The sequence below is a fragment of the Zea mays genome, chromosome 7 (assembly GCF_902167145.1).
Source record: "Zea mays cultivar B73 chromosome 7, Zm-B73-REFERENCE-NAM-5.0, whole genome shotgun sequence".
In the NCBI taxonomy this organism is placed as follows: domain Eukaryota; kingdom Viridiplantae; phylum Streptophyta; class Magnoliopsida; order Poales; family Poaceae; genus Zea; species Zea mays.
The window spans coordinates 78,163,789-78,178,030 of NC_050102.1; the positions used below are offsets into that span (position 1 = coordinate 78,163,789).

Genomic DNA, 14,242 nt, shown 5'->3' on the forward strand with positions numbered 1-14,242 from the left:
GATCAGGCAGGACTTTCCTAGGTTGGGTTGATAAAGCGACAAGATAATCCACAAGGAGAGGCCGAATACAATAGAGACCTCAACCTGCATCAACTGAGCAAGGGAAGGATGTAGGATTGAAACACGACCACTAAGGGAGTTACAAGTTATTTGCCAAGATCACGGACTCAAGATCCTTATTTGAAGTCCGAGTACATCTTAGGTCCAATAAAGAGATTATCTAAGCATTTATTTGCATTCGTTTGGTCATGGAGTGATAACGGAAAATTCAAATTTGGGTCGTGGTGCACTAAATAAGAATATGGCCTAGTTTTGGGTTTATGCAAACAAGTCACCAACCTTCTATCAGCACATCAAGCACAAGAGCAAACACATATAACACCCTAAGAGGTTACCTAAAAACGGAGGACAACTATTTCATCGAAGTTCATAATACAACATTACACCACATTATCCACAATCACTGTTTACTGGAATAAAGATGAGAGAAGCATTTTAGATGTATAGGTGACAAACATGATGCAACAATCAGGATGCATGCTCGTCCTACATGTCCTCACCAATTTTGCCAACATAATGTGGCAATAGCGTTCTATCTCGGTGGCATACTTACGACTCTCTCGGTATTTTGCTAGTCGTCAGCTACACATACGTTTTCGAGGTTAGTGTACCTAGAGAAGATTCCATCACAGCCCATTTTCCCATGATGCAGTTCACACATGACAGTTTATCACGGTTTATACTCCCTATATTGCTATATGGAGGCCAGCTCTTCATTAAGCGCCGAGCCACGCATAGGCGTCGTTGCCACACTTTAACCATAGGGCAACTCATTATGGTAACTCACCTTCTTACCTGAGCGTAGGTGCGTCGTTGCAAGTACATTACATTTCTCAGTATTCCCATGTCTGTATACCCATACACATCCATGGGGTACTGGATTCCCAGAAAAGTAATTACTCCATATCGCAGCCTTCATATATACATATGTAGAACATGTATATAATCAAGTGCCACAATTAAGCACTCCCCTAGACTGACGTTTGTTCGGTCATGCTCTCACATCTCACCTTACCTGAGTGTCGATCCATTCCAAACTGAATGGCCCTCAAAATAACAATACACATGTATGCAATATCCACCCGGTTGTGGGTTTGTGTTTTGAACTAAGCCACCTGATAGTCCTTAATTTAGGGCTTAACAGAGGATGTCACTAGCATTATAGTTTTTCAAATATGTTTTTCAAAACCAAACAATTTGTTTAGTTGAATATAGGTTTTCGAAACCAAAACTTTGTTTTAAAAATACGTATGTGACCGTATTATACTTAATCTTGCTCCGATACTAGCTGTGGCAGAACCTCCCAATTTATTGGGCCCACATGCACCTGCCCCTTGTCTCAAAGGCCTCAGATGGCTATGCATGTGCACCAGATAATTTAACAGGATCTGTCCGAGTGTCCCAAGGACCTCGGATAAACCACTTACAACCAGGATCGCAGGATTAAGTAAACACAAATCACACACCAACAATTTGCAGCGGAAATCTTATTACCAAATTTTACAAGTTACATCAAGTTTACATTGTACATGATCGGAGTGATTACAAAAGTGATTCAAAGAAATAACTTTGAACTGTTATAAATTATTTATAGTTTTGAAATATATGCTAGCTCCATGACAATCCTCAATAAGAAGTATAGAAGAAGTACTTAGACTTATAAGAAGGTCGTGCCCACCGGCGCTTAATACCATCAACAACAGCACAATTCTAGTACATGCAACAACATGGGTTCGAAAACCCTGAGTATGAAGTGTACTTTCGCAAGTCTTACCCGTCTAAGGAAAAAGACCCTCAAGGATATGCTGGCTCTTGGGAATCAAGGTATGGTTTATCAAGAATCAAAGACTCTATTTGCAGAAATGCTTACTATGAGTGAATCCTTAAAAATCCAGTTTTATTATCAGGTTAAGTTACCTGCATCTAGAGTTCTCTCTACCCTAATTCAAGCACTTGGCCTATACTAGTCGTCTTTTATCAACCCTTCATTTCACTGGATTGCTACGTGTAGGGCAGTGACCAAGTCTTCATATCCGAGAAGTAACGGTGATCCGAATCGATTAATACCCAGCTGGGGATCTCCAACCACATGACATATGTAGCACTTAACCCTTGCATATGTCAACTCGCCACCAGGTTTCTTAAGACCAGACTGGGTTCACGGCAACCGAAAGCACATGTTGGGGACTCGTTCTCAAATGCTATGAATTAAGAACAAGGCAACATAAAATGTTAAACGTTAATGCCCTTCGTCCGATGAAGCATTATTCCTTTAAGGATTAATGAACTTCGGACGAAGGTTAAAGACGATACAATTACGAAGGTTAAATCTTCGTAATTGAACTCTAATAGAAAAATAATATGAAATACAAAGCATTAAAGACAAATGAATTATAAATGAATAGCATCATTTTTATGTTATATCAATTTAATGTACTCAAATATTAGATACATATGTACCTTTGCCTTGGCAAAGATTGATTTCCGAGTGACGCGATTGCAATTACAAGAATGCGTGAACAGTAAAGGAGTACTGTTCACTATTTATAGGCACAAGACACAGCCTGTGAGGAATTACAATCATGCCCCTCATAAAAGTTTACAACAACGACTCAAACACTTATGGACTAAAAGGTCATTCTACTTTTAAGTCGGTTCGTAATTCCGAAGCTTCATGAACAGCAACCTTCGGCCACCACGTGCAGACAGCTTCAGCCGAAGCTGTTTCTTCCTGCAGGACCTTCGGCGACGAAGCATGGTCCCAACAGTAGCCCCTTCGCGGTGCTAGATCGTTTTTGAAAGGGAAATGTGCCCTTGGGCCATTTCTAAGTATTTTGGTGATTAAGTGCAAACACAGGTGCCAAAATGTGAAAATATGCCCATGGATGGACAAGTTGCAAATCACAAGTAAAGGTATGTTTCTAAGCCTTAGTACATTGGTTTTGTGTACTAACATCTTGTCTAAGTGTTAGAAACAGAAAGAAGAAGAGAAGAGAAGACTTGGCTGTGTACAGCCAAGAGGCTGTTTCGGTCTGGGGCACCGGACTGTCCGGTGGTGCACCGGACAGTGTCCGGTGGTGCACAGGACAGTGTCCGGTGCGCCAGGCTGCCCCAGCCGAAGAGGCCGCTCTCGGGTTTTTCTCCGGCGACTTCGGCTAAAATTCACCAGACTGTCCGGTGTGCACCGGACTGTCCGGTGAGCCAACGGTCGGCCGGGCCAACGGTTGGCCGCGCGATCGGCGCGCGACACGTGGCCGAGCCAACGGTCGGAAGGAAGCACCGGACTGTCCGGTGTGCACCGGACATGTCCGGTGCGCCAACGGTGCGCAGATCTGACTCTGACAGCAACGGTCGGATGCGCTGTTTAACGAAACAAATCGGGCACCGGACAGTGTCCGGTGTGCACCGGACTGTCCGGTGCGCCACGAGACAGAAGGCAAAGATGGCCTTCCAGATTTGTTCCCAACGGCTCCTAGCTGCCTTGGGGCTATAAAAGGGACCCCTAGGCGCATGGAGGAGTATACCAAGCATTCCTACAACTCTTCTAAGCACCAAGACATCAATCTCACGCATTCGTTTCATTGTGATAGCATATAGAGCTCTTGTGGAGTTGTGAACTCTTTGTGTTGCGTTGCGAGCTCTTGTTGCGACTTGTGTGCGTGTTGTTGCTCTGATTTTCGAGTCTTGTGTGCGTTGCTCATTCCCACTTTACTCCGTATTTCTTTGTGAACTCAATTGTAAGGGCGAGAGACTCCAAGTTGTGGAGATTCCTCGCAAACGGGAAAAGATCAAAGGAAAGAAAAACACCGTGGTATTCAAGTTGATCATTGGATCACTTGAGAGGAGTTGAGTGCAACTCTCGTCCGTTGGGACGCCACAACGTGGAGTAGGCAAGTTTTGTACTTGGCCGAACCACGGGATAACCACCGTGTCAACTCTGTGATTGCTTTCTTGTGGTTATCGTGTTTTGAGTTCTCTCTAGCCACTTGGCCATACTTGTACTAACCCTTAACAAGTTTTTGTGGCTTAAGTTTAAGTTTTTACAGGATCACCTATTCACCCCCCCCTCTAGGTGCTCTCAATTGGTATCAGAGCCGTTCTCTTCAAGAAAGGGACTAACCGCCCGAAGAGATGGATCCTAAGGGGAAGGGAATTGTGATCAACGACAAGGAGAAGGAGTCCTTCGTCAACGAGCCAAGGGATGACAAGTCCAATGACTCGGGCTCGGGCCACAAGCGAAGAGATGGGAAGAAGAAGACAAGACGCATCAAGGAGATCGTCTACTACGACAGCGATGAGTCCTCTTCTTCCCAAAAGGACGACGACCACGACAAACAAAGGAAACCGGTTAATTCTAACTTTTCTTTTGACTACTCTCGTATTCCGCAAAGTTCAAATTCACATTTGCTTTCTATTCCACTCGGCAAGCCCCCACACTTTGATGGGGAGGACTACGGATTTTGGAGCCACAAAATGCGTAGTCACCTATTCTCTCTCCATCCTAGCATATGGGAGATTGTAGATAGTGGAATGCACTTTAATAGTTCGGATAGTCCTATATTCATTAATGAGCAAATCCATAAGAATGCACAAGCTACTACTGTTCTTCTAGCCTCATTGTGCAGGGATGAATATAATAAAGTGAGTGGCTTGGATAACGCCAAGCAAATCTGGGATACCCTCAAGATCTCTCATGAGGGAAATGACGCTACCTTGCTCACCAAAATGGAGTTGGTGGAGGGCGAGCTTGGACGGTTCGCGATGATAAGGGGCGAGGAGCCAACTCAGACATACAACCGGCTCAAGACCCTTATCAACAAAATAAGGAGCTACGGAAGCACGCGATGGACGGACCACGACGTCGTCCGACTAATGCTCAGGTCCTTTACCGTTCTTGATCCTCATTTGGTGAATAATATTCGTGAGAATCCCAGGTACACCAAAATGTCGCCCGAAGAAGTCCTAGGAAAATTCGTCAGCGGGCGAATGATGATCAAGGAGGCAAGGTATGTGGACGACGCCTTGAATGGACCGATCAACGAGCCGCAACCTTTTGCTCTCAAAGCCACAGGGAACAAGGAGGCGCTACCCAGCAAGGTGGCGCAAATTGAGGCGGCCGGTCTTAATGAAGAAGAAATGGCCCTCATTATCAAGAGATTCAAGACGGTGCTAAAGGGTCGCAATGGACAGCCGAGCAAGACTAAGACCAAGGGGAAGCGATCATGCTTCAAATGTGGTAAGCTTGGTCATTTTATTGCTAACTGTCCCGATAATGATAGTGACCAGGAAAAGGGAAACAAGAGGGAAAAGAAGAAGCATTACAAGAAGGCAAAGGGCGAGGCGCATCTAGGCAAGGAGTGGGACTCGGATTGCTCCTCGTCCGACTCCGACAATGAAGGACTCGCCGCCACCGCCTTCAACAAATCAACCCTCTTCCCCAACGAGCGTCACACATGCCTCATGGCAAGGGAGAAGAAGGTATGTACTCGTAACTCTACCTATGCTTCTTCAAGTGAGGACGAATCTAGTGATGAGGATGAAGTAGATTATTCATGCTTGTTCAAGGGCTTAGATAGATCTAAGATAGACAAAATTAATGAATTAATTGATGCCTTGAATGAAAAGAATATACTTTTAGAAAAGCAAGAGGATTTGTTGTATGAAGAGCATGATAAATTTGTTGAGGCACAAAAATCCTATACTTTAGAAGTTAAAAGAAATGAAATGCTTTCTTTTGAACTATCTACTTGTCATGAAACCATTTCTACTTTGAAAGGTGTCAACAATGATTTAAATGCTAAATTAGAAGTAGCAAATAAATCCAATTCTTGTGTAGAACATGTTGAAACTTGTACTAGGTGTAAAGATTTTGACATTGATGCTTGTAGTGAACACCTAGTTTCAATTTCCAAGCTTAATGATGAACTGGCTAGTCTTAATGCTCAACTTAAGACTAGCAAGAATGATTTTGATAAGCTAAAATTTGCAAGGGATGCCTACACAATTGGTAGACACCCCTCAATTAAGGATGGACTTGGCTTCAAGAGAGAAGCTAAGAATTTAACAAGCCATAAGGCTCCCATTCTCGCCAAGGAAAAGGGGAAGGCCCCTATGGCTAGTAATGTGCAAAAGAACCATGCTTTTATGTACTATGATAGGAGATATTCTAGAAATGCTTTTAGAGGTCATGATGTGTTTGATTCACATGCTTATGACTCTTATGCTATGACTGCTTCTAGTTCTCATGTTATGCATGGTAGAAATATGTCTAGGAGAAATGCTATTCATCATGTGCCTAGAAAGAATGTTATTCATGCTCCTAGGAAAGTAGTGAATGAACCTTCTACAATTTATTGTGCTTTGAATACTTCATTTGCAATTTGTAGAAAGGATAGAAAAGTAATTGCTAGGAAGTTAGGGGCAAAATGCAAGGGAGACAAAACTTGCATTTGGGTCCCTAAAGATATTTGTGCTAACCTTGTAGGACCCAACATGAGTTGGGTACCTAAAACCCAAGCCTAAATTTGCCTTGCAGGTTTATGCATCCGGGGGTTCAAGCTGGATTATCGACAGCGGATGCACAAACCATATGACGGGGGAGAAGAAGATGTTCACCTCCTACGTCAAGAATAAAGATTCCCAAGATTCAATCATATTCGGTGATGGGAATCAAGGCAAGGTAAAAGGGTTAGGTAAAATTGCAATTTCTAATGAGCACTCTATCTCTAATGTGTTTTTAGAAGAAGTGATGGCTCACTAGCTTTTAAGGGTGTATTAGACGGCAAACTTTATTTAGTTGATTTTGCAAAAGAAGAGGCCGGTCTAGATGCATGCTTAATGGCTAAGACTTGCATGGGCTGGCTGTGGCATCGCCGCTTAGCACATGTGGGGATGAAGAACCTTCACAAGCTTCTAAAGGGAGAACATGTGATAGGTCTAACCAATGTTCATTTCGAAAAAGATAGACCTTGTGCAGCTTGTCAAGCAGGGAAACAGGTGGGAGGAGCGCATCACAGCAAGAATGTGATGACCACTTCAAGACCCCTGGAGCTGCTGCATATGGACCTCTTCGGACCCGTCGCCTATCTGAGCATAGGAGGAAGTAAGTATGGTTTAGTTATTGTTGATGACTTTTCCCGCTTCACTTGGGTGTTCTTTTTGCAGGATAAGTCTGAAACCCAAGGGACCCTCAAGCGCTTCCTCAGGAGGGCTCAAAATGAGTTTGAGCTCAAAGTGAAAAAGATAAGGAGCGACAACGGGTCCGAGTTCAAGAACCTTCAAGTGGAGGAGTTCCTTGAAGAAGAAGGGATCAAGCACGAGTTCTCTGCTCCCTACACACCACAGCAAAATGGTGTGGTAGAGAGAAAGAACAGGACGCTCATCGACATGGCGAGGACGATGCTAGGAGAGTTCAAGACCCCCAAGTGCTTTTGGACGGAAGCCGTTAACACTGCTTGCCACGCCATCAACAGGGTCTACCTTCATCGCCTCCTCAAGAAGACGTCGTATGAGCTACTAACCGGTAACAAACCCAATGTATCGTACTTTCGTGTATTTGGGAGTAAATGCTACATCTCTACTACTTATTAAGAAGGTAAGGGTAGTCTGCCGTTCTGCCGTTCTGCCGTTCTGCGATCTCAGCCGTCCATTCTATCGTGTAAATCTCAGCCGTCCGATCCCGCAGTCCATCCCGCGCACCGCAGCCCATGACATACGGCAAATGGAAAACCCTAATCTTCAGCAGTCCCGTGGTCTCCAGCGCCCTCGTCGCTTACCAGCCGCCACCCGACCCGCGGCCTCCATCTTCCCGCTCGCCGCTTGCCAGCTTCCACCCGCAACCGCCGCCCTGCCTCCCGTCCCCTCCCCTCCCAATGGCACATCTGGTTCCTGCAGACGGGGCAGTCTCCCTCTCTTCCCATCGCAGCCCTAGCTAGGGCGAAGACGGGGCGGTCTGCTCCGCCTCCAGCCACGCCGCGACACCTGGTGGCGACTCCATCGCCTGCTGAGCACACGGTGGACGCGACGGGAGATGGCGGTGGAGGAGGGCCGACGAGGGCGGCGGCGCCACGGAGCACCCGGTCGAGGTGATCGGCCGCATCCGGAACCTCACCTCGGGTGTCTCATCCGCGCTGGAGTTCGCGTGGGGCGGGACGGCCGTGCCGTGCGCGGCGACGCCGACGGGTGTCGCGACTTCACCCTCGACGGCGTCTCTGTGTCGGAGGAGGAGGACCTCGAGGGGTTCTACCGCCGGTTCGTGCGCTCCAGGATCCACGGCGTCCCCGATGCGCTCGGCAACCTCCATCCTCCTCGTCGCGACGATCTCGGTCGGCCGAGCTCCGCACCAACCAGGCAACCACCAGCTCGATCTCCTCGCTGTGAGCCTTGCCAACCTCCAGCCTGCTCTCCTCGCAGACATGCGAGGATCTTGGCCGGCCCAGCTCTGCAAACCCGCCCCTCTCGCGTCGAGCTCCGCGTTTCCCCACCCGCCATCCCGCCCTTCGTGTTTCCCTGCCCACTCTACCTCTCGCCTATCGTGCCGCCCGCCATCCGCTTCTATCGCAAGGGAACCGAGGATCTCGACGGATCCACCCACCATCCTGCCCGCATTTCCCCGCAAAACAAATACCCCTAGCACCCCTCCACACCGGCGGCCTTGCTGGGTCCTACTCCTCCTCGGCTGTGCCTGCTGGGGTGGCAGCGGCAGGAACTAGGTAAGGGGAGGGAAGGGGATGTATGAGGTAGAGCAGAACCGTAGTGGTGACGCCGTCACACACGGATCTGGACCACCAGATCTCGTAGCTATGGGATTGCAAGTTCATGCAGGCAGTGGAGGTCAAGGCGCTATGCGAGCAGGCATAGGCGATCCTCATCGAGGAGTGGAACGTACAGCCCGTGCGTTGCCCCGTCACTATGTGTGGTGACATCCACGGCCAGTTCTACAACCTCATCGAGCTCTTCCGCATCGGCAGGGAATCGTCTAACACCAACTACCACTTTTGTATAGATAGAAATTAAGTATCCAGTGTGATCTCTGATTCTTTGAATTATACCTTGAGATCTCTGATTCTCTGATGCATATATAGAAGATTGGTTATGATGATTCAACAACTGAATTCTTTTCTGGTGGGGATATAGCTGAGTAAAAAAATAGATTATAGAATAGTTGAGCATTGAGGCAAGTTTACTATCTCTGTTTAGTTTGTGGGTGACTTTGTTAACGGGAAACATGCATATCTTTCTAGCGCACTTTCCCTTCATGTGATTGATCCGTGAATCTGTACATAACATGTGTGGCAATTTTAGTTCAATTTAACCAATAAACATAGATAGTAAACTTGGCTGAGACTGATCAAACCCGTGCAAAAGTTATGTGATAGTCCCTTCTCGGTTTTCTTGTGTCCAGCTTGGTGTCTAATGAACCATGCCATGCTTAATAAATCCATTTGTGTCTTACCAGTAGAACGAGCGACATTGAATATTTTGTAATTTTCCTGGTTTTCATATTACATCTGCGGTTCCACACACATGATGTTTTGTTCATTTGTATCTTATTTATCTTTTTATTTAAGATTTTTTATCCTTCAAGTACCTTAGAAGGCTGCAATTATTTTGTAGATACTTCATGTACACAGTAAAGGATTTGGAAGAGTGGTCAGAAAATCATGATTCCTTTCGCCACGAGCAGAATTTGGTTCAGTGGACCGAGACAAAACGGCCATGTGTTGAAGCCTTTTTTCATCGTGGTTGTGAGTCTATTGAATGCTTTAATGCTCAAATTATCATGTGTCAGTTTAGCTTTTAGCTCCAATTGTTTTTGTTCTTCGTGAAGCTATGTCTGTTTCTCCACCATAAGAAACATATGTTACTGCTGGAATGCTTTTGAAGGATGTTGTCTATACAGCTGTCGATCATGTTTATTATGAACTTTTGAACTACCTCAGTTTTAATGAATGGTAATTTACTAAGTTTGTGACTTCATGAGTTCTTAATGAAAACGATATCTGTCTTTGTAGAGCTGTCTATAGATGTTCTTACATGTTTGCAATTTGCGTGCTAGCTGTGTTGAGCATATTGATTAAGCTTGGCATCCGAGCTCCCCTTCGTTTCACCCTGGTCCTCTGCTTGGCATCCGAGCTCACACCGCAGGTGAACACAGAGTCACGTTTGTGGCGTGTGTTTGTTTCAGCATTTCGGTGGGTCCACGGGGTACGACCACGACGACGGTGGCGGCCGGGAAGCGTTGGACTCCGTCTTCGCCGACATTGTTGGCGTGGAGGCTGCCATTGTGCGCCCGCAGGTCCCACCTCCGCACACAACACAATCTCGTTTTTTATGGTTACAGTACTGTGTAACCGAGCTCCTCTCCTCTTTGATGAATCAATCAACTAATTGCTCCACTGCTGCCAGTTCTTCTCCGGTACCCACGCCATTGCCTGTGCGTTGTTTGCGCTTCTGAGGCCTGGGCATGAGGTAGGGATAGGATGAACTGAATGAACTATTCTTGGCAGTGACATTTGAGAGTTGAGACTGATTAATGTTGGATTCCTGCAGCTCCTGGCAGTCGCTGGGCCCCCGTACGACACTTTGGAGGAGGTGATTGGGATCAGGGGGTCGGCCAATGTAGGGTCACTCAAGGATTTCGGAGTGACGTACCGAGAAGTTCCGGTGCGTCAATTTCTCTCTTCACTACCCTGTAGTGCCTACTGTGTGTCGCCATGTGCTGTAGCCTGTGGAAGTGTGGATGGTTACTGATGAGACTAAAGTTATAGCTTGTAGCAGATGGTGGCCTTGATTGGGATGCTCTTGCTTGCTCCATCAGGCCGGAAACTGGGTGTGCCTTCATACAGAGATCGTGTGGATATTCGTGGCGCAAGAGCTTAAGTGTAGCAGATATTCACAAAGCTATAGGTTTGATCAAGGCAAGATTGTTGTGTTTTGTGACCATCAACCTTCTGTATCTATAGTAGCTTTTCTCTGTGGTGACAATTTTTTTCTGGTTTTGATATCATTGCAGATGCAAAATCCAAACTGCATGGTGATGGTTGATAATTGCTATGGTGAATTTGTTGAGATATCGGAACCTGCAATGGTGGTATGTCCATGATTTTCACTTCCTCCTGAAGACGATTCCTTTTTCATCTCGTGTTTCATGGCAGGGAGCAGACTTGATTGCTGGAAGTTTGATAAAGAATCCAGGTGGAACTATTGCGCCTTGTGGTGGTTATGTTGCTGGGAAGGAGCATTTAGTCGAAGCAGCTGCAGCCCGTCTATCTGCACCTGGCCTTGGGGTGGAATTTGGGTCAACACCTGGCCATGTTATGCGTGCGCTGTTTCAAGGCCTGTTTCTTGGTCCGCAAATGGTTGGAGAAGCAGTAAAAGTAGGTTTGCTAACTGCAAATGGGTGGAGATACAATGCATGCACTTGATGATATAATATGATCCACAGGGAGGTTTGCTCATTGCGGAAGTCATGTCAGCCAAGGGATACAAAGTTGAACCACTTCCGAGGGTTCCTCGTCATGATATTGTGCAGGTGAAATCTAGCCTTAGATAACTAGCTAGCACGTGTACATAAACACAAGCATGACATTGTAAGGCCCTGTTTATTTCCTTACAGGATTATATAATCTAGCTTATGGATCAACTTATTTAAGCCGACTAGATTGAGATGACAATAACAAAAGGTATGTCTCTAACTCATAGCATATGCCATATCTATTTTTGCCATGGTGATAAAATAATTATAAAATAATGATCAATAATGTGTCTTCGTTGTTGCAACAGGACCATTCCTATTTTTAATGGATAATTTAAACTACTTCCACACATGCTTGTAGGCCATTCAGTTAGTCCCCATTTTGGTTTCTCTGATGCTGCAGATTTTCTGACACAATGATGCTAACTGTTCTTGGTGATCAGTCACGTGCATTATATGTTTCTCATAACATACTTCTGAATACTATTTTTTTAACTGCAGCGAAAATTGGAGTAGATCCCTCAGGATGTGTCGAACTAGCAAAGCATGTCAGATTGAACAACCCTAACCTTGTGTTGTCTGGTTTGATGATAATTGGGATGCTTGATTACTCCTCAACTCCGAAGAATTTCAAGGTAATGTATAACTCTGGGTTATAGAAGTTCTATCGAAGTGGCAATATGGCATGTATATGTGCACTAACGTGTATTATGTATGTTAAATTCATAGGCACTAGCCAACTGTCGGGAAGATGTGTGCAAGGAGCTTGGAATACCGGAAGAGCAGCTCGAACTATTTGTGGACATGTCATCTGACTTTGAACAAACAGTAAGGGAAATACTGTGATATATGAGTGTTGAAGAGGCATGGTAGGCTGATAGCTACGTTAATATAGACATACATTGTTTTCTATGTGCCTGCAGATTGAAATGGGAAGCACAAATGTAAGAGTTGGGTCAACCATATTTGGTGCAAGAGAATACCCAAAGAACTAGGGGGTGCTTATAAATTCGTGTCATCCATGACAGTTCCAAATTTGATGATATGTCATATATGTGAAATTGTGTGCCCAATCCTCCTTAGCTGAAAAAAGTGCACTGCCTGTAGCGGTGACCTCCGCATGCACGTCAAGGAGAAGCTATCCCTCGGCCACAACTCGCTACTACAGGTGCAACCGCTCTTCCTCCTCCCTTTAGTTTTTGCCTTGTAACTTTAATTCGGTCGTCGCCCCCGCTCAATTCCATCTCATATGAATATCTGATTGGGTTTAGTTCATGGATGCTGCGCTATTTTCCCTTCCTTACAATTGCACTTGTGCCTTTTTGGCCCAAGATCTTTCCTGGTTGCTGGTCTTCTTGTGTTCTGTTTCCTGTCATTGATTGCAATTTGGAATGTAGATGGATGGCCTCATAGTTGAGCTGAACCATGCTTCTTGCTATGATATGATCTAAGGTTCTGTGATTACATTGGGAAGCAACTGGGAAGCCTTTAGAAGCAGAGGTAAATGGATTCAATCAGCTCCACTACTGTTTGGTTGTTTCCTCGTTTCTGACAAACATTTGTAATATATGTAGCTTCCCTCCCCTTGTTCTGTTTACAGCTCCAACAAACTTGAGGCCTAACAATTTGAAGTAAATGTAAGTCCCATTTGGTAGTCCTAGCAGGCAATGGCATGTTTGTTGTTTTAGAATTATTTTCCAATAAATTATTGTATGTTACTCTGCATAACCTGCATATATTACAAATGTTTGGGATCTTTTCCTTCCAGTAACCGTCGTAGACGTATGCATTGTCCTCGTATTATGATTTCATACCCAGTGTTATCCCTTTGATTGCAGTGTTATTATAGGTCTACCTTCAGCCAATTGACTCTAGATAAATTATGATTATAGTATACCCTTATTATATAAATATTGATAGTCCACCTAGAAGACCATAAAAATGTCAACAAATAAAACATAATGGAGTAGTTGGCACTGTTTTTTTGACCCAATTTGTTTATATCTGATTTTTGTTGTTTGTGTTTTACGGTTCATATTTGCACAAAGAATCATTATGCACCTATGTTGTGGAGCCAAATCAAAATTTGCTTGATGACAACTATTAGAAGCAGCACCCCTACCTGCTCACAGTCAAAATCATGTCTTACCTAATGTTATGGTCACTTTTAATATAGCTTGAGTAAGCTCATTTCTGAAACGCCTACCATAAAAAAGTAGTATTATTCAATCAAATCAAGCATTCAACCAATCAGATATAGGTACACAAGAATATCTTTTTTGCACATCTATGGTCTATTTTTGATATTCTGAATATATTTTGAAAATAAAACATTGGTTACGTACTGAAATGGTCATTGAAAAAGAGAAACTACCCTTACCTAAGTTGTATTTTGCCTAAGCTATATTTTGCCATCAGAGGGATTCCTCTTGTGCACATATATAGAAGATGCTTTTTGCTAGGGTTTATGTAATGTTGTTGTGTTTTGCTTCTTGGTGATTTCAATCCTGGCTATTAAGTTTTAGTTAACATTTGGAAATTGCAGGTTCAGAGCAGTCCATATGTGTTGATAACATTTATAGCTTGGAGCATATCTGAGGGGTGAGTTTTGACCATAAGACATTTCATTTCATTTTGTTTCTGTATTGTGCTATTGAGTTCTAACCTAGCAGTACACAATATAATTTGTCTAATCATCTTAAGAAA

General features: G+C 44.6%; 1 protein-coding gene across 1 annotated transcript; it reads left to right on the forward strand.

Annotated features, from left to right (window-relative positions):
- The first annotated feature begins 8,970 nt into the window (after positions 1-8,970).
- LOC103632481 (uncharacterized protein YnbB) lies at positions 8,971-11,614 on the forward strand. Its single transcript, XM_020541573.1, has 9 exons — positions 8,971-9,058; positions 9,630-9,691; positions 10,247-10,357; positions 10,468-10,530; positions 10,612-10,725; positions 10,830-10,979; positions 11,075-11,152; positions 11,217-11,438; positions 11,507-11,614. The coding sequence occupies exons 1-9, from the start codon at positions 8,971-8,973 to the stop codon at positions 11,612-11,614; spliced, it is 996 nt and encodes a 331-aa protein (XP_020397162.1).
- Positions 11,615-14,242: the final 2,628 nt, after the last annotated feature.

Coding starts and splice junctions, on each gene's coding strand:
- LOC103632481 (XM_020541573.1), top strand. CDS start 8,971: ATGTGTGGTGACATCCACGGCCAGTTCTACAACCTCATCGAGCTCTTC. Junction 10,980..11,074: donor AAGCTATAGGTTTGATCAAG/GCAAGATTGTTG, acceptor ATATCATTGCAG/ATGCAAAATCCAAACTGCAT. Junction 11,153..11,216: donor TATCGGAACCTGCAATGGTG/GTATGTCCATGA, acceptor GTTTCATGGCAG/GGAGCAGACTTGATTGCTGG.